The sequence below is a fragment of the Chionomys nivalis genome, chromosome 9 (genome assembly GCF_950005125.1).
Source record: "Chionomys nivalis chromosome 9, mChiNiv1.1, whole genome shotgun sequence".
Lineage (NCBI taxonomy): Eukaryota > Metazoa > Chordata > Mammalia > Rodentia > Cricetidae > Chionomys > Chionomys nivalis.
The window spans coordinates 82639544-82666294 of record NC_080094.1 but is presented as its reverse complement, the minus strand read 5'-3'; the positions used below and the strand labels follow the sequence as shown (position 1 = coordinate 82666294).

Here is a 26751-nt window from a genome sequence, read left to right as displayed (position 1 = left end):
GGGCTGGGGTCCAGGCGCCTGGGCTCTCTCTCCAGTTTGCTCTGGCAGCCGGACTCTGCGGAGCAAGTCCTAGTTTGGAGAGCTAGCTGCAGTGGCTGCTCCTCTGCCCCCTCCCCCAAGCCGGAGACAGCCGTTATGAAAATAGCCCGATTGGTAACCGACTGCACTTCCTCTCCCAGTGGTGGCTCCTGGCCCTGCAGCAGGCAGGCAGCAGGATGGGTGGGCGGTGCACAGAACAGCACAGGAGCCTGACCTCCTGGCACCTCTTCCCCAAGGCCCAAGCCAGGCTGAGTGACAGCATCAATACACTCTCCTCCAGGAACAGGACAGCCCTGTCTGGTTAAGGCAGAAAAGGTATGCAGAAGGGTATGTAGGAGTGGCGACCCTTTTAAGGAAAGGGGAGCAGTCCCTTTCTGTCCTCCTATGTCCATGGGACAGGTTTTATGGGGTCTTGAGCAGCTAAACACACTGGTTCCAGACACAACAACCACAAAAATAATTATCTACGGAGAGCTTCACGACTCAGACAGCCTCTTCTCACCAGCACTATTAGCCAGGAGGCTGGTGATTCCCTGTGAGGGAGCCTCCTGTCCCTGCTGAACAGATGGTGCAACCCGAGGCTCCCGGGAGCCTGTGACTCCTGTCTCAGGAGTAGCTGAGCTGCGTCTCCAGAGCCTGACTCTTCTGGTCCTGTCAAGGGGGCCAGCAGTCTTTCTGAGCGCCTGGGTCCATGCCAACTAAAGAATATTTAAGAGAGATCAGCCGGTGTCACAACCTGGTATACCAACATCCACTCCCCCAACTCACGTTCCTGCCGTGGCTCACTAGGGAATGGCAGCTACCAAGTTTCCTGATTCCAGAACCATTTCTACTCTTAACAAAATAATTACTGAAAAGAATTTTGAAAAGAATCCTAAAAGAATTTTTTCTGGGGAGCTGGTGATAGCTATTAACATTTAACCAAATACATTCTAAATTACATCTGAGAGCACTAATCATTCAGAAGGCAGAGGCAGGCGGATCTGAGTTCAAGGTCAGCCAGGGCTACAGGAGAAAGGAAGAAAGAAAAGAAGGGAAGAAGGGAAAGGGGGAGGATGGGTGGGCAAGCAATAGCGCATAAAACAAAAATCAGTGAAAAGGCACTTTAACTTGAAAAATAACATGTGTTCTGAGTGTGTCTGCAAGTCCCGCAGCGCACGTGAGGCAGTCAAAGGACGACACTCATCCCAGCCGCCATCACCTTCTCCCGTGTGAGTCCGAGGGTCAAGTTCAGTAGTCCAACTTGGAGGCAAGGTTCTACCTGCTGAGCCACCTTGCCGGCTCACTTATGTTTCCTCTGACGCACTCACCCTGCACGAGTTCCGTGCCTGTGGGTTGTTCTGGTAGAGGAACATGGAGGGTAAGTCTCGCCTCTCCGAGTGGAGTTAGGAAAGGGAGGACAGCACACCAAGCCTCCAGGTGAGTGTGGCATCACCTGAAAATATGACAAGTAATGTTTCTTTCTTTTCCTTTTTTTTGGACACACAGTTTCTCTGTGTAGTTCTGGCTGTCCTGGAACTCACTCTGTAGAGCAGGCTGGTCTCAAACTAAGAGATCCACCAGCACGTGCTGAGATTAAGGGCATGCGTCACCACTACCCGGCTGAACCCAAAGTTGGTTTTTGTTTGTTTGTTTTTTGGTTTCTTAAGACAGGGTTTCTCTGTAGTTTTGGAGCCTGTCCTGGAACTAGCTCTTGTATACCAGGCTGACCTCAAACTCACAGAGATCCTCCTGCCTCTGCTTCCTGAGTGCTGGGATTAAAGGCATGTGCCACCACCGCCCAGCTCTGAACCCAAAGTTTTATCTTGCAAGGTTTTGGTTTTCTTTTTCGAGGTGAGGCGACCCCTTTAAGACAGGGTTCTCATTAAGAAGTACCTCAGGCTGGTCTGGCTGCACGGTGTCCTGTGACAGCGAGTGGAGGACAGTGGAGGACACTGTGGCACTAAGTTATACTGATCTTCCAAAGGTGGACATATTTCCTCAAAGACATCACCTTTGCGGTCTTCATTGCTCTCAACAGTTTCCTGTCCTAGGAAGCCCTTCCCTCCACCAGAAGATAGGTAATGTTTCTAAAATTCTGAGTCCTGCTCAAAAGTCCTGCTAAAAACTTAGTTTCTTATTGAGAACAAATGTTGATACTGGGTTTTGAAGTGGCAGGCTCACTCATTCATATTTGGGGAATGTCTGCAAGAAAGTAGGACTCTGACTACTTCTTCTGTCAGTTGTTCAGGATAAAGGTTACTGGCAGGCTGGATGTGGAGGCGCACACCTTTAATCCCAGCACTCAGGAGGCAGAGGCAAACTGATCTCGTAGAGTTTGAGGCCAGCATGGTCTACATAGTGACATAGGGCAGACAGGGCTATGTAGAGAGACCCAGTCTCAAAAGGGAAAGAAAAAAAGGAAGAGCGAGCGAGGCACTAGCAGACCACAGCTTGGACTTAGCTGAGAGTTTTAGCACATTCTAGTTTAGCGGGCAGCAAAAATCTTAGGCAAACTCCATTTCATCACACAAATACTAAAAAGACATATATACACACAAGGGATCTTATTGCTGTTAGCTCAGGCTGGTCTTAAACACCATTCTCTGGTTTCAGACTCCTCAATGTTGTGATTACAGCATCTAGCATTGCAAATCACTAATTTCCGTCCTCTCTTCTCTAACAGTCTCACACAGCCCAGACTGCCCTCGAAGCCCCCTACCGAGCTGTGCTTAGGCTGGACTCTCTACTGTTTTCTAAAGAAGCATTAGTACCTAGAGCAGGCTTCAGTGGCTGAGACAGCAGCGCAGAGAACAGGAACACACCAGGGCCACTCAGAAAGGATTCCTAGGAAACTGCTTTGTCCGCAGTCTGCGGTGCCACACTTAGAGAACCTCTGATTCAGGGTGGATCCTTACAGCCACCATGGCACTAACTCCCTAGGTGTGACAAACGGAGCCAACCTCCAGTGCCATGTCCCTACACCTGGCACACCTCCCTTCCCCTGCTCACTTGTGCCATCCCACTCCAGCTGACCACTCATCTGGCTCTTTAGCTGCAGAAACCCTGGATGACCCTTTTTTCTTAGGTCCCCATGCCTTATTCTTCCATCAGGCAACCAGCTCCTGGGGGTGGGGCCTAGTCAGTTTATCTGGGTGTGGTCTGTCCAGCACAGGGCTGGCAAGGAGCTATGTTTACTGTGGGTCAGCTCAGGAGGAAGGAATAGGGAATTCTGTGTGTGGGGGGTGGGGGATCAGAGCTTTCAGGGATTGGAAGCGCTTCCTCCTGGGTATCCCACCAAGGGCTGGCCACAGGCCCAGGCCACTTCTCTTTGTTTGGGCACAAGAGGATGGCAACAGCCTTTGTTTTGGTGGCCAGCTACATCTCCTCTTCATGAGATCTGGTAAGTGACACCTAGAGGCCCCTTTCCGGGTTGGGAAGCCATTGCTTACTCCATAGACATTGGGGGAGGAGGGGATGCCCAGATGCTTGGGGGCCAGGCCAGGACCCTAAATGAATTCCTTGATGAAATGTCCCTAGCTTATTCCTTCATGTTCAGGGAACACGTTACAGTCTGAGAAGTAGAGTTTCCTCTTCAGTCCCCTGCTGTCCCCAGAGTCATCTGGGAGCACTCACTTCTGCATGACTGCTCCCCACTGACAACTGACAAGAACCTGGGCCTGGCAGCCAACAGCCTTCCCTCCTATGTTCCTTTGAAAAAAAATTTTAACATTAATTTTGTGTGTATGTGTGTGTGTGTATGTGTGTGTGAGCACACACAAGTCTTCACGTGAATGTGGGTGGGTACATATATGTCATCACACCGTAACACACAAGTAAAGGCGAGAGAACAACTCTCGGAAGTTGGCTCTCCTACCATGAGTTCTGGGGATGAGCTCAGCTAATCAGCTTAGCAGCAAGCACCTTTAACCTCTGTGCCATCTCTCTAGCCCATTTTCCTACTTTTATATGTTTAACAAATATATACTTCACTTGACCACTGATGATCTATTTTCTTATTTGAGACAGTGTCTCGTGTAGCACGGGATGGCCCTGAACTTCGGATCCTCCTAACTCTACCTCCCAAGTGCTGGGAATCACAGGCAATCATCACCATACAGGTTAAGCAAATCTTATCCTATTAATGCTGACTGAATTAATAGTTGGTACTATGGATCCCCCCCGTCTATCCTCACATTACAGATGAGGGAGCGAGGCACAGTGCAGGGCAGTGGCTAGCCCAAGGCCTACAGCTGACAAGTGGCAGAGCGTCAATGAAAACCCACTGGCAAGCCCTTATCTCCCGCTTCTGGCTGCTTCTGGCACACATCACTTCTATGCTTGACCCCTTTAAAATGGAGTCTCTCTAATGGAGACCAGGCCCCTCTCCTTACCAACCTCAAACTCTGTTTTCTTTCTCAATTTTTTAAAATAAATCTTTATTTATTTATTATATATAGTGTCCTGTCTGTCTGTATGCTTGTACACCAATAGAGGGCGCCAGATCTCATTACAGATGGCTGTGAGCCGCCATGTGGTTGCCGGGAATTGAACTGAGGTCCTCTGAAAGAGCAGCCAGTACTCTTAACTCTGAGCCATCTCTCCAGCCCTCCCTCCCACCAGAGCTGGCTCAGACACTGGCTCTGCCAGAAAACTTCCCCTCGGACACTCTTCCCTGGAAGAGTGGGATGAACTGCTCTTGCACTCAGACCCTCTCCTGGTTATTTTGGGCTAACAGTACTGACCTGCTAGGCTGCGTCCCCCACGAGACCTTGTGTCACTAGCAATCACACCCCCAAGTGTTGAGCATGGCCTGAAGAGAGAAGAGATAGCTAGTGAATGGTCCCTCCTCAGCAGAGGCTTCCGGCTGGCTGGCCAGCTCCTAAGGCCTTGCTGCTAGCACTGAGTTGACTCAGTAGCAGCCCTGAGACTGACCCCTTACGGGAATGCTAATGTGTCTTCTTCCAGGTCTCCCAACGGGACTCCTTTGTGGCACCTGTGTCTGGGTCCATTTCCTTCTCAAGTATCTGAAGCAAATTCCAATTCTTCACCTGCTAGGAGGAGATGAACCCACTACTTAAACTCAAAATTTAACCTCTCACAACCTCTGAATCCTCTAGCCCAGTCCGAAAAATATCCAACACTGTCCCTTCTCCTCCCCCCAACCTCACTGACCACTGTCACCTTGTGACTGTGGGTTCCAGTCCCGCTGTCCAGGGAACATGGAGTGGGTGATGGCTCCTAGCCTAGAAAGAAACCTCCGCTATCACGTTAAAGACTTCCTTAGAATAGCTCTCAGCTCCCAGAACCCCACCTGTCCCCAGGCCGCCATGCATGCTACCAAGGACTTTTCCTACTGCTAAAGCAAGAACTCTGCCAGAACAAAGGTGGCCAGCCACCGCGTACTTGCAAATGTTTAGAGTTCTGTCTCTGACCAGCTCTACAACGCCAGGCAAAGGTGCTTCACCTGCCTGAGCCTCAGTCTCCCCATCTGATAACTGGGGCTCCAAGGGTTCTGCAGACTGCTATGGGCTAGAAAGAGAAAGTTCATGGTAAATATTTCCTCAGTTTAATGAGTGCTTCAAGAAAGGAAATACCTCCAGAGGCCCAAAAATTAGGGTAAATGCTTGACAAGACAATTTGGTAACATCTATCTAAGTCAAGACACGTGGGCCAGGGACAGAACACTGGTGTGGAGGATATTCAGGGAGCCACGCACAGGAGTCTCTGGTGACCAGCAATGGTGAAAGATGAAAATGTTCAGCTCATACCTAGGCATTTGGGAGGCTAAGGGCGGAGGTTCAAGACTCTGATTCAAAAAACAAATCAAACCAACAAAACAAAATACCCCCCCCCCCAATATTATCCTTTTTTTGCAACATGGTCTGGCTATATAGCCCAGAACTCATTATGGAGCCCAGGCTGACCTCAAACTCAGTATCCTCCTGGCCCAGCCTTCAAAGTGCTAAAATGACGTTCAAGTACCACTATGCCCAACTAAGGCACACCATTCAAATCAAAGGGAAAAGCAGACAGGGTCTGAGAGAGGCTGAGCTCCGTAAAGCGTGCAAACACAGGACCTGTCTACAGACCCTAGCAGTGGCTCACAGGAGTCTTAGTCTCTTTAAAAGATTTCCAGAAGAGCTGGGCATGGCAGCTCACGCCTCTAATCTCAACACTTAAGAGGCTACAGCAGAATTGCCGTGGGTTCTAAGACAGGTCTGGGCTACAGAGTATGAGACCTTGTCTCAACCCCCATTTTCACTCCCCAACCCCACTGGAACTAAAGAAGGCTGAGAGGGTGGCCAGCTGCCCAGTGTTGTCTTGGGTCTCCCCGTCTGGGTTCAACAATGTGTCACTCATACTGAGGCCTAACAGGCAGACCTCAGCTTTATTTTCCCAGCAGGTCAGCCAGCAGGGCTCTCCTACAGGATGCCTTCCAGAGCTAGGTGGGCAGCGGCAGGTTGTATCAGTGGGTTGTCTGTGTGGGCTAGGGAGCAGGAACCAACTTGCCCCTTTCACAACCACCCCCGGCTCTCTGTAAAATGTCAGCAAGCTAGGGAAGGGGGGGCGGAGAGACAGGCAAGCTGTTAACCCGCAAGATGCTGGGGCGTGGGTGGTGCAGCCCGGGCTCCCAGACAGCTATTTTGGCTTGTGCTATGATGGTGTTCAGCCCTGGCAGGGGAGAGGCCTTTCTGTGGGAGCTTTGAACTGGCACTCTGCCAGAAGGGAGGAGGAGGAGATCTCTGCAAATAGAGGGAGAGAGTTCTGGGTACAAGTGGGGTTCACTCTCTTCCTCAGGCTGCTCACGGACCCCAGGCTTACAGGGTCCTCTGAACCCAACCTCTGAATATTCTTCCCCTGGCACCTAATAAAAGGTCACAGATGGACCCCTCTTCTCCAGGTCCAGCCATCAAGCACCCTGATGGGTTTTTTTCTGGGCGCAGGCTGCCCACTTAATATCTTCACAGCTGGCCTGCTCCTGCTGAACGGACCCTGAGGATCTCATCCATCATGGCAACGCCTTGTGGGTACAACCTCTCACTAAACCCACGGAGTACCTAAGGCCTCCTGAGGCTCTGCAAGGAAGGATGGAGAGACACGAAGGGTTAGTAAGCACGGCAGTCAGGTACCATGCCAAGGCTTTTGGGCTGAGGTCCAGGGTGGACTTCAAGAGCTTTCTTAGCCTTGGTCTTTTTCATCTATAAAATGGAAGCAAAAAGCCAGGTGGTGGCACCACACGCCTTTAATCCCAGCACTCGGGAGGCAGAGGCAGGTGGATCTCTGTGAGTTAGAGGCCAGCCTGGTCTACAAGAGCTAGTTGTAGGACAGGCTCCAAAACTACAGAGAAACCCTGTCTCAAAAAACAAAACAAAACAAACAAACAAACAAAAAACAAGAAAAACCACCCAGGCCACTATAGTGATGATTCTATGCCATTGGAGGGCTATAAGCCTATAGTTAATGGCCAGAAGAAAGATGGTCTGGGTATCACTCACCTGGACACAGCGAGCAGAGAGGGACAGCACGAGGGCTCTCTTCAGTTCCCTCGTCCACCCTCCCTCCCGGCACAGTTCTAGGTGTACACACCGCTCTCACGGGCCTTAGTGGTCCATGTTCTGGCCTAGACTTTCCCGCCTGGGCTGAGACGACGTTGGCACTCTAAGGACACCCAGGGCCCTCACGTGAAACAGAGGTAGAGGCTGAGACAATGTACCAGGAATGGCTCCAGGAAGGAGGGGAGCTGAGAACCTAGGGCGGGGTTCACCTTCCCAATGCTGCGACCCTTTAATATAGTTCGCCATATGGTGGGACCCCCAACTATACAATTATTTTTATTGACACTTCCTGACTATAATTCTGCTACTGTGATAAATTAGATGTAAATATTTGTGTTTTCCTATGGTCTTAGTCAAGCCCTGTGAAAGGGTCAGGTTGGGAGTGCCAGGTGAGGACCTCGGAAACAGTTAAGGCACAAATACACATGACCCTGGCTGGCTGTGAGACGTTAGCTGAGTCAAGGTTGTTTCTCTGGGCCTCAGCCTTCCAGGGACCTGGAAGGGTGGAGCCAAGTGACATGAAAACACACACCCCTTATTCCCGGTTTCCCTCGGCAGCTGGAGTCTTCAGGTAGCTCACCAAGTGAAGGTGTCTGGGTCCACACACAGCAGGTGCCAACGGCCTGGCAGAAGGGAACTTTCTGGCGCTGCCCTTCCCCACGGTAGTCCTGGTCCCCTGCTGCCGCCACAGTGATATTGTAGGGCAGCTTCCTGGGTCGCTCAAGGACCTTGAAGTCCTCTGGCCCACTATGGCAGATGAAGGGACCAGCTCAGCCCAAGTCTCAAAGCTAGCCAACCTCTGGGGGAACATGGAGAAGTCTGGAAAGGCTCCCCAGAAGATGGGGCAGGCCTGCTGCTCTCATGCCCAGCCCCAGGTCCCAAGCCTAGGCTTTCTTTGCCAGGGATCAGAGTCCTCTCTCTGCCCTTGACTGGAAGGGTACCTTCTCTCATATTTTCTTGTAATAAGTACAAATCCTGGTCAGTCCACACGCTGGAGTTTGACCTTTCCATGGTGACAAAATGACAGGAACTGCCCATTCCCTCCCCTGACCTGCAAGTCAGAAACTGGTCCATGCGGCAGTAGACAGAGACCAGGAGAATTGATCCTTCATTTCCCAACAGGAGCCAGCTCCATACCTGGGCACACGGCTGTGTGAGGAGCAGAGAGCAGGGTGCACCCAGCTGAGGCACTGAGGTCCCTTCTTCTCCAAACTGGCAAGAATCCAAGGCTTCTACAGCCACCTGGGCTGTTCCCAGCAATAGCCTGAGCAAAACAATTGATTCACTCAGAGAGGTTCCTTTTGCCCCCAGACATCCTGGCGCCATGGATAGGGGTTCTCGCCTCTGAAAGAGCGGCATCCCTCAACGTGTCCCTCCCCATTCATTGCAAAACCACCCCAAACGGGCTCTTTCTGCTCATGCCGCATAGCAGGCAACTCTGCCAGCCTCCTCTTCAGGACTGTGCTCATAGGCCCCAGGTGGCCCGGCCTCTAAATGAGACCTATTGTGTCAAACTTGCTCCACAGGTGTGTCTCCTGCCCTCTGGGAGCTGATGACTTTGAGACTAATGAAGGGCAGGAATGGCAGAACAGACGCTCCGGCTCCCAGGGGGTTGGATGGCCAAAGCTCCTTCTGTCGACATGTGAGTGATGCCAGGCACTTTCTGATGCCCCTGGGGTGCAAAACCAGCTAATCCACAAACTGAGTGACCTGCCTAGGACCAAGCTGCTGGCAAAAGGCCAGAGGACGAGTCGGTCCCTCTCCTTAGATCCTGGACTGGTTCTGGGAAACCGTCCTCCCACTGGAGACTGACCAACCTTTAGGTTCAGAGAGCCTGAGTGTAAAGATTCCACCAGCTCCAGGCAGGGCAGAGGAGAACCAGATGACCCGGGGTCACAGCAGACCCTTCCCTCCTCCAGGGGGCGCCGAGGGCTCCAGCATGAAGCAGTAGAGTGGGACAGACACAGAGGTGAGGAGACTCTGTATGCTGAGGAAGTTATAGACCAGCTCTGTGTCTCACCGGACTAAGAAGAGGTAGGTGGCAAAGTGCTCCCCAGATCCCAACCCAGTGATGCCAACTGTATAGGGCAGGGGTAGGATTGAAGGAAGACAGCACAGATACTGTTCTTTCTGACTTGACCACAAGTGACACACATGTGCCCCACCCCCACCCCCGCCAAGCCCACAGCAGACACTGCTAAGTGAGCCAAGGTCCAAATACAGCGCCCAACATGGCTTGAGCAGTCCCCACTCCGCTGGTTGTCGCTGTGGACCTGTCTTCTGGCCATTCACTTAGGAGGCCCCTCAGCCCCAAGGCGTAAGGTGTAAGTGGGGTGATGAAAGCAGCGGGGTAAAACACAAAGTTGAATGTCCAAGGAGAAACAAGAGCTGGGTTATAAATAAGCATGGAGCCTGGGAAAAGATGGGAAGAATGGTTCCATCTTGGGCACTGAAGACAGCAGTATACATTAGAAAGACGGAACCCAAAGCAGAGGCACTAATCCAAACATCAATTCCCACTGTCACCTGGCATCAGATGAAGGGAACGGAGGCTAGCCTTCCTGGTCTGCCAGAGGACCCCTTTCCCCAGCAGGATCCCCCCAGGGAACGGAGACTAGCCTCCCTGGTGTGCCAGGGGACCCTTTCCCCAGCAGTATCTCCCAGTCTCTTCATTTTTTAAGAGCACCACTGCCCTGGTGCAGGGCTCCAGAGCTCAGGCCACTGCATCTATGTTTCTAGAAGTGTTCTGATTTTCTTCTCAATAAGCATCCTAGGAAATCACTTCCCATCCCAGGGTGGTGTAATCCTGTACTTCTCCAGTTGTGCGCTCTAGAGAAATGCCCAGGCTCACTTCTGGAGCTGAAGAGCCAGATACACCAATGGTAAAATCTAAGAATCCGACTTTCTTAAAGCTCCCCTGGGCCTCTGTGATGTTGTATTTGGGATCCTGGTACAGAGAAAGGGATGTGGATTTTGGAATCGGACCAACCTGAGTTCAAATGCTGTCTCGGCCTCTTATGTGCTGTGTGACTCTGAACAAATGGCTCCTTTCTGATACTGTGTTTATTTCATCTATAAAAATGGAAAAATAGAACCTATCCTGCTTATTTTAGAGATTATATAAAGGAACTCATCATTCTGCTTGTTCTTCCTGCCGAATGTGCCCAAAGCTCATGCCTGCATCCACAAGCCTGTGCTCTTCAAAACGGGCACAGCCACAGGTCAGAAGCACTCAACACTTGGTGCCCCATGGGCAGCAACAGGAAGCTTTCAGGGGAGCCCCTCCCCCCAAGACCCTGTGAACACTGGAGGCTACATCCTGCAGAGCTGGGTGTCAGCTTCTCTGATCTTGCAGGGCTGTGGGTGACGAAACAGAAGTATTGGAAGCTTCACTGCCTGCCCTGTCTGATGTGATACTGAGCCTGCGTGGCTTCACAGAAATCTACCAAGCTCCATCTGCCAGTGCAAGGATCCAGATCTCTTGTGGTGTACGCTCAGCAACACACTGCAGGTGCAAAGAGCAGGGCCCTGGCTAGGGTAAGCCAGGCAGAGGGCATAGATCAAGCACCACAGGCACACCACCCACACAGCAGAGGAAAACCACACAGGTTATTAGTAGGTAAATCTACCCTAGAAAGGGCCCAGGCAAAGCTCAGAAGGGGCCAAATACAGCAAAGCCTTAAACAGTCACAAAAAGTAAGAGGGAGGCCCTGGGCAGAGTCCAAGAGGTCAGAGTCCAATCAGCTAAGGCTCTAGGGTCCTTAGCTGATTGGCTGCAAACTCTTGAGCCACCAAAGAAATCCGAGGTCAGAAAGAAATCAATCTGAGAGCTAGGTAGGATACTCCTCGGTGGTCACTTCTACCAGGGCTTTGCAGGTAGGCACATATGAGCACACATGCCATGAAATGCCCGCACTCAGTCTCTCCACCACAGACGTTGTCAAAGCTCTGTCTCAGGTACAATATGGTGATATTTGGAGTGCTTTGGAAGGGGGCAAGATGAAGCCTCAACAGCCAACCCTGATTCAAAACTATAGCCCACTCCGTCCCTTTCCAAAGCAGTAACTAGAAGAAGGTGCGGGAAGAGGATGACTGCCTAGCTGAGGGAGAAGGGGTATCTTCCTGCTATTTACGAGGAAAGTAGAACAAAACGCTAGACACCCATTGTTCCAAGAAGTTTAAAACATGGGTGTAATTTAATCAGTGACCTGGAGACAGCCATGTGCTCTGGCAAATCACAGTGACCACAATCAGCAGATGCCAAACAGTGGTAGCTGGCAGACAGGTTCCAGAGAACACGAAGGGGGGTGTGATCGCCCCCACCACGCTGGTAAAAAGGCTCAGGAAGACTGGCAAAAAGGAGTGGTGGCCAGTCGTAGGGTTCCTGACCGCTGGTGTCAAGGAGTTGGGGAGACTCTCCCTGCGGGAGGGTTAGGAGCTGACCCTACCACGGCACTAAGGACGAAGCGCACGACACAGCCGGTGCCAGCTCGCGCACCACCCGGACCGCCTGTGCCGGGCGCCCGGACACCCACGCCGTCACCCCGCTCACCTGTGCCCAAAGAGCCGCAGCCCCGGGAAGCGCCGCTTGGTCAGGCGCCGCGGCGCCTTGTCCGGCTCGGGACCCGCGTCGCGCTCGGAGTCGCTAGACGAGGCAGAGGCCGACTCCGAGTCGCTGCTCCGGGCCTCGGGGCTGGGGTCCCGCGGCTCCATCCGGCCCTAGCCCCGGCCGGCGGTGGACCCGCGGGAGACGCCCATGCCGGGCCGGCGGCCGGGGCTCAGCACGCCCGCTCCGCACCGCCCGCCGAGCTCATGGCGAGCGCGCGCTCCGCCCGCCCAGTGCTGCGCGTCCCCGCGCCCCGCTCCCAGGTGCCGGGGAAGCGGCCTCCGCTCCAGGAAGTGCCGACAGCCGCGGCCGCAGGACCCCGCATAGCTGGCCGGGCCTCTGCCTGCCCGCCCGCGCCGAGCACGCCCCCTCGGCCGCACAGCCGCGCTCGCCCTACGGCGCCCTCTGCCGGCCTCAGCCGGTCGAGGCGGCCTGGGGGCGGGACTTACGGAGGTACCACCCACCCCCGGCTCGGCGACCCGCCCGCCGGCAGGGGACCGACTTCCTGCGAGCCGCTCAAGCTGTTCCCAGATGTCTGATCTCCTCCCGCTCCCCTCAGTCCTCCTCCATCAAGCAGCCTACATGACCAAAGTATACACACTCGAGGGCGGCTGTCACCACCTCTCCTCCCGCACCCACAAGTTATATATTGCTCTCTCGCACCCACTCAGCCACTCGTGGCGCCCTCCACTCTTACCCCCTTGGCTCTCCGAAAGAACACCCACCAACAAAAGTCACACAAGGCTCTCCCTGCACACAGCAGCCACGCCCCTCACATTTAATCACCCTCAGTCATTACTGGACTCACACATTCCTCTCACATTCAAGACACCAAAGTCATTCAGTGACCTTCACACACTCACAAAGAACCTCAGTGTTCCTCAGACAAAGTCATCCTCCACAGCTGCTCACAATGGCTTCCGTCCCTTACCCATTCCTAATGTATGGAATTTTCCCCAGCACAACGTCCAACATTCCCTTGAGCTCTTATACCACAGGGATGGCCTATGTACTTCAGCACACATAAGGATAACAGTCACAACCTACACGTTACTTCCCATAAACACCCATATAGAACAAAATATCTCCTACACACGGATATCTCTGAGGGCAACGATTACAGGACCTCAACTTTCCCTCATACACACACAGATCCAGAAATATCCTTAAGTTTTGACACACATTCTCCTCCAGAAATGAGACCGATTGGAACCAGAAGTCACCAGGAGACACCCCATCACACATGTTTGGGGATCCACAGCTCAGGTGGTCTCTAGATGCTGCAGAGCTATGGGAGGCCTGGAAGCCTTGGTCCACCTCCTCCCCAAATCATGCCACCCTGATGCCTACTGTTTCAGTGTGCCATCCCTTCTAGAAAGCCACATCCTGTCGCCTTCACTTTTACCCTCTCTTCTGGGGCTCTGACAGCCTGTTTTCCAGGCTGAGCCTTCCACAAACAGCCAAAGCAAGGGGGCTGCGACCCCCAAACAAGCCCGTGATTTTGAGCAACAGCCAACACCCAGAGGCCCAGAACCCTCTCTGATACAGTTTCCAGTAGATCTGGAGAAGCCGGACTCCAGATCTCCAGCCAGCAATGGGGATTAGGATGGAAGACAGCCTGACCTGGCTTCCTGGGGCACATATATTTTCTTTGAGGAAGTCTTCGGGTGGTTATCAACTAGCTCTATGGGAAAAGCTGGAGGCAGCTGAAGATCCCGTGGAGTTTACACAGGCCTTGCATTGGACTGGGAAAACCCAGCAGCACACCACATAGTTGTGAGGGATTCTCTCCTCACAACTCCTATCCTGAAGTGAAGCCCTGTACCATGTTACCCCAAAGCCTAGAAACATCAGCTTTGTCCTCAAACCTCTTTCGTTTGTGCCTCCGAGGAACTACTGGAAAATGGACGGGTGAGCCCACCTCTGCCATTCTTCCACACCAGTTAGAAAGTGCATAGAGAGATGGAGGTCTCTGTGCCCATCCCAGGCCACCCTTGTACCTACTGTGTCTGGGGAACCTCAGCAGGGATCTGTGGCACATCCCAGGAGCGGGAGCGCCACATCTGCCTCAGTGCCCTGGGCAGTTCGGCTTCTTTCGTCCCCAGCACCTTCGCGGGGCCCAGAGCTGCAGCCACATCGCAGCCTCCCCCGGCGCTGTGGCCAGCCCCCAGTGCGCTCATCCTGCCCAGCGACTCTCTTCCTCTTTCCGCACTTCCTGACTGGGGGGGTGGGGGGGTGCTGCAAGAGGCCGGCTGGAGGCTCAAGCCGAGGACCACAGGGCTTGTGGCGCCTTCCGCTGACTGGGGCAGAAGACTGGCAGGGCACAGAGCTGCATGGAGTTCAGGGGGCAGGTGGGGACAAGCCCAGCCTAGCAGTCAAGAGAGAACCCCAAGCAAGAGTCAAAAGCTGCCAGGCAGACACTAGACCTGCCTGGACTGGAATCTGCACCCCAGCTCCAGTATGCCTTTCCTTTCCAAATAACTTCTCTGAATTTCATCTCTTGGTCGCAATAGCGTCTCTCACTTCATAACATTCCCCGAGGCACACTGGCTCCAGGGTACCAAGCCTGTCTGTATCCAGCTTTCTTAGCATCTTGTTTGCGCCATACCATCCTTCAGAGCTAGGCACACAGAGCCGTTGTGTTGAAAAGGGCAGTGGGACCTGGACCAGGTCATAAATCTCCTAATGTCACTTTACTTGGAAACAAGACTATAAACAACCCGTGAACATGTTTTTCGGAGAGTTTTGGGAAACCTGTTTTCTCATCTGTAGAACGGACTATAATTTGGACTCATTGGGCTGTAAGTGGATTAAATAAGGGGCGAAAGGATTTATAGACTATTTAGAAAGTATTTATTGGTTCATTGTATCCATGGGATGGTGTATTAGAGCAGGGATCTAAGAAGCAAGTTCTACCTTCATGGAACTTAGAGCCCAGTAGGGGAAGACAGTCAGGAAACAAGCAATCCATGCATGTCAGACAATGAGATGTACTATTAAAGAGCGGGAGGGAGGGGAGGCAAAATGAAGGGGGAAGAGAGTGATAATCAGGGGGACTGGGTAAGGAGGTGACATTTGAGAGTAGACCTAAATGAATCAAGAGAGTGGACCATGTGACCATCTGGAGAACAGCATTGTGGATAGAGAGAGCAGAGAACATAAAAAGGGCCAAGGCTTATTCTTCTTACTCTTCTATCCTTCAGGTTGCCGAGGGGGGAAACTGGGCCTTTCTCGAGCATTCGTTAACCATGCTGCTTTATAACTAGTTCCTTAGCTGTGCGTGTGACTGTGAATTCCTGGAGACAGAAAGAGTGTCAGTCCCACAAAGCATGCATGCTGCAGAGTCCGCTGACATCTACCCGACCTCCGTGCAGTTCTGTGCCCCGTGCTCCTGTGACTAGAACAGAGCCGCTTTCAGTAACTCACCTGGTGAGTGGACACCTCGAATAAATCTTACTAATATATAATCATCACATTGAACTCTTTAATGACCCTATGAGGTATAGCTTGTTATTTTCCTCTTTTTTAATTAAAAAAAATAAAAGAAACTAGGCATGGTGGTGCATGCCTTTAGTTTTATCACTTGGGAAGCCTTCTCTATACAGCAAGTTCCACACCAGCCAGAGCCACATAGCCTGATCTTAAAAACAACGCTGGTCAGTGGTGGCATGCCATCAATCCCAGCATTGGGGAGGCAGAGGCAAGCGGATCTCTGTGAGTTTGAGGCCAGTCTGGTCTACAGAGTGAGTTCCGAGACAGTCAGGGCTGTTACACAGAGAAACCCTGTCTCAAATCAATCAATCAAACAAACAAAAAACCCACCACCAACAACAAAACACACACAAATTACATTTATTTATGTGTGTTTGTATATATGCATGTGTGTACTTGTGCCACACGAATGGAGGGCAGAGGACTGTTTGTGAGAGTCGGTCTCTCCTTCCAGCACGTAGGTCCTGAAAGTCAAACTCATAGCATTAGGCTTAGAGCATCTTCACCCTCTGAACCATCTTGTCAGACCTGTTCTCCTCCTTTTACATGGGAAAACAGAGACACAAACCTGCCAATCTAAATCCCTCAAAAAACAAAACAAAACAAAAAACCAAGTAAAAACAAAACAAACAAACCCACAGACAAAAAATAATCTGGCCAGTGGCAGTGGTGCACATCTTTAATCCCAGCACTTGGGAGGCAAAGGCAGGTGGATCTCTGAGTTTGAGGCCAACCTGGTCTACAGAGTGAGTTCCAAGACAGCCAGAACTACACAGAGAAACCTTGCCTCAAAAAACTGAAAAACAAACAAACAAACAAACAAACAAAAAAAACAAGCCAAACAAAGACTCTAACCCCAGGTCTATGGGATCTTACTGCCTTCCTAAGGTCTGAATGCGTGTCAGGCTCTGCACCTGGTTTTCCAATCGCTGTCCCTTGAACACGAACATCTCACCTCTGAGTCCTTCAAGATGGACTCTTTGTGGTGAGGTCTATCGGAGACTTTACCCGCCAGGCCAAGATCTATTCTAACAGGAGGCTGTGGCAGGGCCCAGCCTTCCTCCCAGGCATTCTGCAAGAAGCTGCAGCAGTTAAACAGAGGAAATGGGGCTGGGCTTGTTTTCCATCTGGACAGCAGAGGCAGGAAATGGAGCTCCTGGAGGGGAAGTCAGGCTTTGAGATGCAGGGTAACTATGACTGTTCAGCCAGGGCCACTCTGGTTGAGTGGAGAGGACAAGGCTGGGAGGGACAGGTGCACAGGGCTGGGGAAGATGCTCTTGTTAGTTCATAGGCCATGTGCCAGCACTGGGGAGCTGGGGACCCCTCAGAATCCACCCAGGTACACACAGGAAGAGGAATCTGGGTAAGGAAATTATTCTGGGCTTTGCTGAAGCCCCTGAGGATGAGGCGTTCTACTTTCTCTGGCCTGGATAAGCAAGTAGGAGCTGGGGAAAAGAAATGTACCAGGCCATCAAATACCCAACCCACGACCTGGACATCCTCTGCCCTCAAAACCTGCCTCCTTGGTCTGACCTTCGGGCTCTTTGTGTCCCGATTGCTCTTGCTTTCTTGCCTCCTGGCCCAGGCTTTCCCTGTGGCGGTGTTCTTTCAGCTCACATCATGGAAGCGATGCTTTTTGTAGTAGAGGCTCAGTAAACAAAATTTCCTTCTTTTTTCATGCTTTCTCAGTTGTGGACCTAACCCCTGAATTTCATTCTGGCTATGCTGCTGGATGCTTGTCTTGCTGGCATGGTGGTCCTTGCCATTTTGTCAACTGGAGTTCATCCTTCATACCCCGACCCAAGCAACAGCCCTGAGGAAGTGGAAAGAACCCAGGACAGAGTCACTTAGCTCACATCCAGCCCTTGCTGTGGGACTCTGCACTACCCATTAGCCTTAAGTTGGACTTGATGATTCCTTTCTATTTTATTTTATATTTATGTATTTATTTTTGCAGTTTCAGGGACGGGGATTGAACCTCTTGCATGCTAATGTTCTACCACACTAAACTATACCCTCAGCTCTGTACTGGGTGACAAGGTCTTAGTCTGCAGCCCATGACAGCTTCAAAATTATGTACCCCAGTGCTGCAGGTGACAGAGGCTCCACCAGAAGCTCCTCCTGGGTGGCTTCCTGAAAGCTATGAACAGGGCAGGGGGCAAGGGAGACAGCCCCAGCACGTGCAGCTTAGCAGAAAAAGGTAGTTCTTCAGACCATCATCACTTGGAAGTCACTCTTTGACTCTGTCCCCAGTCCCCACACTGAAGGTCAGAGGGGAGTTTGGAAGGTTCTCTCTTAGGTTCAGCAGGATCTGCCTCTAGACACAACTCCCTTTTGTCCCCAATTTGGATTATACAAACCCCTAGAGCAGGACAGGCAGATACATGATGATCCTCCTATAACCTGGTAGAGTCACAAACTTGGAATGAAGAGAAAACCTTCAGTACCCACTCCCCTCACTACCCCTCCCAGATACCAGCATTCAGTACGGAGTCCAAAGAAAAAATGAAAGGCGGCCCTGGAAAGTCCACAAGGTTGGGGGCTTTGGAATGAAACAGATCAGTTAAGTTTCCCGCTGTGTGGTCTTAAGAAATTGCTTGACTTCTCTGAAGCTTCATAGATTGAGTCAGTGATCTTGAGGGAACTCCAAGCCTGCTGTGCACCCCATTCCCCAATCATCTGTAGCCTGAAAGCCTGGAATCTATTCCCAGTCTTTCCCCAAACTTCCATGCCACTAGAGAGGTTTCCCAGCCTGCATTGACTCTTGTCCTTGGGCCCTGGCCCTTAAAGCTCTTCTGAATGTCCCGTTGTGAAAATGTACCAACTCAGACAAAAACTAGAGACTTTCTGGTGCCCTCACTTCTTCGCAGCACCCCTGGGAACCTCCTCAAATCCGCAGCGACCTCTTAGCCACCTTGGACATACCCAAACGGCTTATGCTATGTGGCGTTTGAGCTGCTGGGGACACATCCCAAAGTCTTTATGCCAAAACGAAGTCTGATGAAACCCTCTTCAGGAGAGCTAACTGCTGCTCAAAGGCCTTAGAATGAGTCTATTCCTGCCTCTCGACTCCGCGGGCCCTGGCCTTTCACTCCCTCTTCTGCGCAAACCCCCAACTGGAGGAAGGAGTTCCTGTCAGGGCCTGGGCTCTGACAAAGGAAGGAAAATGGACGGACCCCCGGCTTCCGGTTTCCTCTGCCAGCGGTCCCCCTCCCTCCCCCTGCTCCAGCTCAGCTCTCTGCCCCCGGTTTTTGCATTTTTAATTCGGGACAGAATGTGATCTCTAGCAAGCTTCTTGCTTTATCCTGTTGCTATTTAAATTACAAATCGGCCCCATCTCCCTGTCACTCTAGGCTATTTTTAGCTTCTGGTAAATAGCAGCAGGGAGAGTAGGATCGGGTGCCCCTCCCTCGAGGAGCTGTGTCCCCGAGGCTGCGTGCTCGTCACAGGGGGCACCCTCCCTGCCAGCTGGCCCACTAGTGCCCTGGGAGGGTGGAGGGATAAGGGAGTAATGGGCACTGGGACGTGCTCTTTCCTGCTCTTAGCGACGGCTGGCTTTGCTATCCTCAGTTCCCACCTTCAGGATTGTTCGGAGTCTGCTTCCACCACCCTTCCTGGACAACCCTAACCCGGCCAGCCCTAGGGAAGATCTAGCTGGCGTTTTTTACTACTTCACCTAGAGTCGGGAACTGTATGCCCGTGGTCTGTGTCATCATCCTTCACCCACACTATAAAGTGGGTATCATTGTTCCCATTTTTCCATATGAGGAAACAGGGTTAGAGGTGAAAGAGTCACAACCCAGAAAGGTCAGAGCTGGCTTCCACCGGGTCTCTCAGCCCCTAAGCCAGTGTGCAGATCTCTCTTGGAATGCAGGAGCCACACCTATGTCTCTGTGCTCAGGTAAATGGATGCATCAGAGTGTTGCCATATGGCTTGCAGGGTCCCATCTCCTGGATCAGGGGTAACAGCCCATAGCTCCTGGGCCTCATCTGGCCCAGTGCCTGATCGTATAGGGTCCTTCAGAGCTACGAATGGTTTTTCCATTTCTTGAAACAGGAAGAAACCAAAGAATAGGATTTTGTGATAGCGAGACGATATAAGGTGTAAAGTTCAGGGTCTATAAGCAAAGCTTTAGAGGAAACCAGGCACGCTCACTCAGTCACACATTGTCTACGCTGCCTTTGCGCCACTGTCAGGGCTGAGTAGCCATGACAGGGAACTCAGGACTTGCAAAGCCTAAAATATTTACTGTCTGGCCTTGTACAAGATCCGGCTTCTGTTGAGGAAAAAGACTGAGCAGGGCCAGAAGTCCAGGACCATGGCAGCATATACAGGAACACCTCCTGCCTGCAATCATCTCTGCTTCACTCTCTTAGCCATATCTTTCTCTTTGACTTCTCCATAGGTGAGGCCAGTGGTTTTCAAACTGGCTGAACTATCAGAATTACAAGAGAGGTTTACAGACTGAGACTCTAACCCCATTTGACCTAGGGGAAGATGTCCAAGGGTAGGGTTTAAGAAACCATTCTTTTGGGAAAAGATCTTCACTAACCCCAGATCAGACTCTGATCTCCAAAATATACAAAGAACTCAAGAAATTGGACACCAAAAGATCACATAATCCAATAAAACAAACAAACAAAAGAACAAAAAACGGAGTACAGACCTAAACAGAGAACTCTCAACAGAGGAATCTAAAATGGTTGAAAGATACTTTAGGAAATGTTCAACATCCTTAGTCATCAGAGAAATGCAAATCAAAACAACTCTGAGATTCCATCTTACACCTGTAAGAATGGCCAAGATCCAAAACACTCATGGCAACTTATGCTGGAGAGATTGTGGGGAAAAGGGAACACTCCTGCATTGCTGGTGGGAATGCAAGCTGGCATAGCCCCTTTGGATGTCAGTGTGGTTATTTCTCAGAAAATTGGGAAACAACATTCCTCAAGACCCAGTAATACCACTTTTGGGTATATATCCAAAGAATGCTCAATTGTGTCACAAGGACATGTGCTCAACTATGTTCATAGCAGCTTTGTTTGTCATAGCCAGAACCTGGAAACAACCTAAATGCCCCTTGACCGAAGAATGGATAAGGAAAATGTGGTACATTTATGCAATGGAATACTACACAGCAGAAAAAAATAAGGATAGCTTGAATTTTGCAGGAAAATGGATGGAGCTAGAAAACATTATTTTGAGTGAGGTAACCCAGACATAGATAGACAATTATCACATGTATTCACTCATAGGTGGTTTTTAAACATAATGCAAAGAAAGCCAGCCTACAAATCACAATCTCAGAGAACTTAGACAACAACACGAATGCTAAGAGATACTTAAATAAATATAATTTACATGGGAAGTAGAAAGTATAAAAAGACAAGCTCTCCTGAGTAAATTGGGAGCATGGGGACTTTGGGGGAGGATTGAAGAGGGAAGAGGAGAGGCAGGGAGGGGAGCAGAGAAAAATGTAGAGCTCAATAATATCAATAAAAGAAAAAGAAACCATTCTTTATTTTTATTTTATTTGTTTGCTTATTTGTTTGAGACAGGGTTTCTCTGTAGCTTTGGAACCTGTCCTGGTACTTGTTCTGTAGACAAGGCTGGCCTTGAACTCCCAGAGATCCGCCTGCCTCTGCCTCTCGAGTGCTGGGATTAAAGGTGTGCGCCACCACCACCCGGCTCCATTCTATTGTTTTATTTTTTCCTGATGTCTTACCAGAATTGAACCTAGGTTCTCACACATACTCAGCAAGCACTCTGTCATTGAGCTACAACTTCAGCCTTAAAGATATTCTTTAGGAGACTGGAGAAATGGTTCAGCAGTTAAGAGCCTTACACAGGAGCCAGGCTTGGTTCCCAATACACATGTGGTGGCTCACAACAACCTGTAAATCGGGTTCCAGGGCATCTGACCCCTTTTCTGGCCTCTGTAGGATCCTCTACACAACTGGAGTGTAGGTTCACACATGTGCACATCAATTTAAAAAAAAATAATTAAAAAAAAATCATTTAAAAAGATATATCAGGTGATTTGGTTTGGTAACTACTGGGCATAGCACTAGAGGTGGCCCACAAACAACAAACGCAGCATCCCTCACACCTTTCTGCTTCCTCAGCTGGAGCCACCGCTCCAAGTCTCTCAAGCCCAACCCTAAGCGGTGTTGGGGATACCTTCTCCCCTGTCCAGATGTGGATGGGAGATGTGAGGCTCTACATTTCGGCCTGCTCCTATTGATGGGGATTTGTTGAAAACCAGGTCACTTTTAACCCAAGCAAGAGCCTACCGCATTTTAATGGGCTCTGTTTTCCAGCCTGTGGCAACTCTGAGGCTACTTCTCAGCAGGCCCCTCCTCCCTAGAAGCCTCTAAAGTCCTGCTGAAAGCCTCTGTGGTCCTCTCTTGCGTCAGAAGCAGCCAGGCCTCTGTCCTGCTTCCGCTTGCACCCCGTCTCTTGCCCTCATATTTCTATGCCCCCGCATTTCTGCCTGAAAGCCTTTTCTGTCCGTGAAGGGTTTTCAACTGCTTTTCTTAGCAACTCCTCACAGCAGGACTGGAGGTTTAGCTGTGAGCCAGAGTTTTATGGAACTGTTGCAGGCAGAGAACGTGAAAAGGGCCACGGTGGGCCTGAGCTCCTGAGAGCGTCAGCTGGCCTCTCAAGACTTCCCACATGGCTGTTCCTCTGCTGCCTCTGCCTCCTCTTTGTCTCCTCTGAAGGCTTAAAGGGCCCCCAAGCTGCTTCCTCCTTCCAGACCTCTACCTAGGGGCCGTCCTTGCCTTAATGTCTGGCTCAGCTCTAGTGCTAAGATTAGACCCCTGGCTGATCTCAGCATGTAATGATCTGTCCTGCCCGGGTACGAGCCTCAGAATAAGAGACCTAACTTAGTTCTATGCATCCTTGATGGCCAGGGACCTCCATGCTGGGCTGTGGAAGAGTGTCTACATGGGGGAGTTTTGGTCCTTACAGCTGCCTCGCCACCCCCTTTGTGTGTTCACGCACACCCAGCATCTTCTATGTCAACCCTTTAAGGATGCTCCCTGTTTACTATTCTCCAAGCTACCTGACCCTGGCCTCCTTTCTAGTGGGGATGCTATATTTCCCTGGCTTGCATCTAGAGAAAATCCTGGGCGGTGCTTTTTGTACAGAGCTGAGATAGTTAAGCATGGATGTCTTCGACCAGATCTCCCGACTCCCAAATCAATATTTCTTCCAGGGTTCCACACACTCTGTTCTTCCCCCAGGGGAATTTTCAGGAACTCCTCTATCTCAGCCAGAAGCCCCAGCAGATACTTTCTTCTTAGCAGGGCTCTGGAAGACCTTGGTAATGGAGCCAAGCATGCTCACGCTTCTCAGAGTGAAGGTAGGGCCCTTGGGAATCTAACCCATTTCCATTTTCTCTGAGCATCCATCCCACTGAAGGATGGTGGTTACGTTTCCTCTCCACCCTTCCTCAAGTGATGGATCTAGGCCTAATGGCTTCATAGCTCTCGGGGCTGAACCAATTTTATGCTCTTTCTTCCCAGAAGGTTTGAAGAGAACCAGGGCACTCACTGTCAGACATGCCCAAGCCCCTTGCTAGCCAGTAGACTTGTCTTCTCCCATCAGGTTAATGGCTTTAAGGGATGCAGATGGACATTGGGATATCTCTAATGGGCCTTCCAAAGAATGCCACTCTGTGCCAAGGGCTTGGTGGGGAAGTGGAAACCGAAGACTGCCCATCCCTCCCTTCCACCTGGGCCCCTTGTTGTGAAGAGCAGCGCTCTCTCTCACAGACATCTCACCCCAGGTCATTAGAACGGCCTCCAGCTGTTTCTGCCAGGGGACCCTTTGAACAGAGGTGGCAGGATCAAAGAAGTGGGCCGTTGATAGCGTAATTAAGAGGCTGGATGGACAGTGGGGTGGGTTCTGCTACTGCAGACGCTAGTGCAGGTGTACTGTGTTCGAGGGGCTTGGTGGGATGCTCTTCTCCATTTCTGGGCAGTAGGTTTCCAGCTGTTGTGGCAGGAGGCACTTCCTGCACACCAGCTTGTGCTTAGCACAGGGGCAGCCACAGGAGGGCACAGAGGAGGAGGCTGCTGTGCCTGATTCTCCTGGAAGAAAGGCCAGCACGCAGAGGACTGTAAGGACCACATGTCTGTGGGCTTTCAGAGACACAGCACTAGGCACACAGCTGTCACTCAACAAATAGATGCCGAATGAACAGAGCTTTCACATTTCACAGCCCAGGAGGGGAAGGCATTCTTATTGCTTTTCTGAATCCCAGCCCCTACCTACCGCAGGACCAGGCAAGCGGCAGGTGGGCGCGTCGTGAATGCTGATAGAGCAGTGACGGGTGGTCCGCGCGCAGTGTTCCCTCAGTCCCCATCCTCCTTACCTGTAAGACACCTGCTTTCGAAGGTGCATCTGGCGAAATCGCTCTTCCACCGGGGTTCCGGCAGCCACACTTCGGGTACCCTCGGGCCAGGGTTGAAAGACCTCGGCCTCCTCACCGCGCCGGCAGCGCCGCCTCACCACCTCCTCCTCCATAACACGGCCGCCGGCGGCCCTGTCCCCGCGCGGTCCTCCTCCCCCTGGCCCCTCGGCCATCCTTTGGCGGACCGCGTCCGTGCTCCTGAGGCCTGGCGGGAATCCCACCAAAGTTCAGAGTCTTGAGCGCTCCCCTGATGGGGGCGCCAGGCAGGGAGCAAGGCAAAGAGGAGCCGGATCTTGCACGTCCGTCGCAACGCTGAGCCCAGACGACAGGGTCCCGGAGCTGCAGGACTCAGTGCCTGAGAAAGGCCGGCGGAGATGTTCCTGAGCCCTGGGGAGATTGTGTCCTTGGAAGGGTCGCGATGCTGCGTGGGGTGCTGCCGGGGCGAACCCCGGACGACCGGACCCCTAGGACGAGCCCAGCCGGAGCCTTGTAGCTGCCGCCGCCTGCACCAAAGTGTACCTGGGGTCCGAGGGGAGGGCGTCGCCTAGCGCTGCTTGACCGGTCCTGGACCCCGGGAAAGCGAGCCCATTTCAGCGGGCCGAGGCCACCAACCTCGCTGGGGTCTCGAGACCAGAGTGCGGGATGCTGCCCTGGCCCACCTCTGCGCCCCTTCCCTGGCACTGGTACCACCTGCCAATCATCGCTCCACCTGTCACTCAGCCGCAGTGATGCATACCGCTCCTTCTGTCCCGCGTTTTCCGGCCTTGGCATTCGTTGCTGCTGTAGGCAGGTTGGGGGGGGGGGGGGGCGGACAGGGGCGGTGACACGAAGCAGCTTTAACCCTGTCTGCGCTGTGGGAGTTTAGGGTTCAGGTTGGATTTGAGGAAGGGGTACAGGAAACATACGGCTTACATCAATCTATAGGTACATCTTGCAAATGTGGGAACACCATCTCCAGGCCTAGAGCTCTCAGGACCAGGGCTTATTTAAGCTGGACCAAGCTGGGTTGTATATAAAGCCATAACTCCCAACCCTGGGATGCTGGGCCTTCTGGAAGTCCTCTATGTTCTGGATTTGGGGTATCCCAGAAACCTGAATCAGCATCTTCTAGGACAGAAGCTGTTAGGAGAGAGGAGGACACAGGGGACCAAAAAGAAACTAGAGGCTTCCATCTTAGGTTGCCTTGACATCTTAACTCCATGTCTGTCTTTGCCCCATCTTCTCTTGGGCTTGGGGGTGTTCTCCAGCTGTACCATTGCAGGAAGCTGGGTGAGTCCTCAGATCTAATGTATTTGTGACCCAGACTTCATCTTTCTGAAGTTGACCTATGACCCCAGGTCCCTTCTCCCTGCAGTATTTAATGACAATCCTTTGCCTATACTCCAGCCTGGCATTCAAGGCCCATATCCCACCATCCAAACCCATCCATCCATTTCCTCTGATGCATCTTATTCTGGAACTGTTATCAGTTCTTTATAGCATCATTTAGACGGTCCCATCCACCTGGGGTTCCTTCTCATCACAGATTTTAAATTCTGAGGCTCCATTAAAAGCTTTCCTTTCTAAAACAGCTCCTCAACTGGTCCAGCTGAGGCTTCCTCCTAGCCTTCCTTGTCCTCTGTGAAGATGTCTAGTGTAGCCTGCCATTCTTTCCCATTGCCTGTGAGTGTGGGAAGGTGGGAGAGACCCGACTTACATAGGTCGAGAATGGACCGCCTTGGGTTCCTCTGATACTCTGCATCCTGATGGCTGTGCTGTCCTATGCCTTTGCTTAGGTTATCCATCGCCCAGGATATGTTCTCTTCTCATAAGGAAAACACACCCATCCTTCAAAGCTCATTTCCAGAGCCATGGCCCCCATGCATTCCTTCTTGGTGCTCTACTGAAGATGCTCTCTTTCTGGCCCAAGCAGATTGCATCGGGCAAACCCTGCACACTCTCACAGTAGCAACCATGTCCCTGAGCAGCAGGTATTATGGCTTCCTTCATGCTGTAGAGAAGGATTCAGAAATGACATTTAGTGATTTAGTTGCTCAAAATAGCTCATGGTGAGTGGCAGGGCATTTGAAGTCCAGGCCTCTGGTACCAGCTCTTGTGCCCCCCCGCCCCCGCTGTGCTGCTGTGGCAACCCTCCCTTTTCTCTGTAAATTTCCAAAGGCCTGCTATCATTTTGCTCCCCACGTCTTAGTGGCCCAGCAAGCCCCCTTTGGATTAAACTTCCTTGGCCGCAAAGGAGCTTTCTCCCCAAAGCCGAGGTACAAAGAAATCCTGCTGCTGGGGGACGGGAGCCCCACCCCCAACCCAGCTGCCCTCCAGTGCACCCTTTAGGACTCTGACCTTTGATTTTCAAGCAACCTGGCCCAGAGTAGCCTCCTACACCATGAATTACGGTAGCGCTGGCTAGGTCTGACGTTCACTTACCAGCTGCCTAGCTGCTGGCTTCCCAGGTGGGGTTTTGTTTGGCTCTTTCCTGCAGAGCTCTTCCCCACTTAGTGCTTTTAAAGTGGGCTTCATTTCACCATCCACACACAGCTCACTCCTCTGGGCTAGCTGCTGGCTGCATTATCTTTAAGCTAGGGCTTGGCTTCCTTCCCAAGAGGAGAAAAATAAAGCCCTCCTCCTGACCAGCCTCACCACCTTCTGCAGCCTTTTATAG

General features: G+C 51.6%; 1 protein-coding gene across 6 annotated transcripts in view; it reads right to left on the bottom strand.

Annotated features, from left to right (window-relative positions):
* Positions 1 to 24821, bottom strand: part of Dgkz (diacylglycerol kinase zeta) — a 41402-nt gene extending 16581 nt beyond the window's left edge. For 2 of the 6 annotated variants that reach the window (XM_057780090.1, XM_057780091.1), the window contains exon 1: positions 24057 to 24821. In XM_057780090.1, coding sequence (XP_057636073.1) covers positions 24057 to 24268 — 212 coding nt within the window. In that variant the 5' untranslated portion in view covers positions 24269 to 24821. Of the gene's footprint in view, positions 1 to 8714; positions 8842 to 12129; positions 12559 to 14187; positions 14364 to 24056 lie in introns of those variants that run through there. The other 4 variants (XM_057780095.1, XM_057780094.1, XM_057780096.1 and 1 more) reach the window with 3 other exon arrangements.
* Positions 24822 to 26751: the final 1930 nt, after the last annotated feature.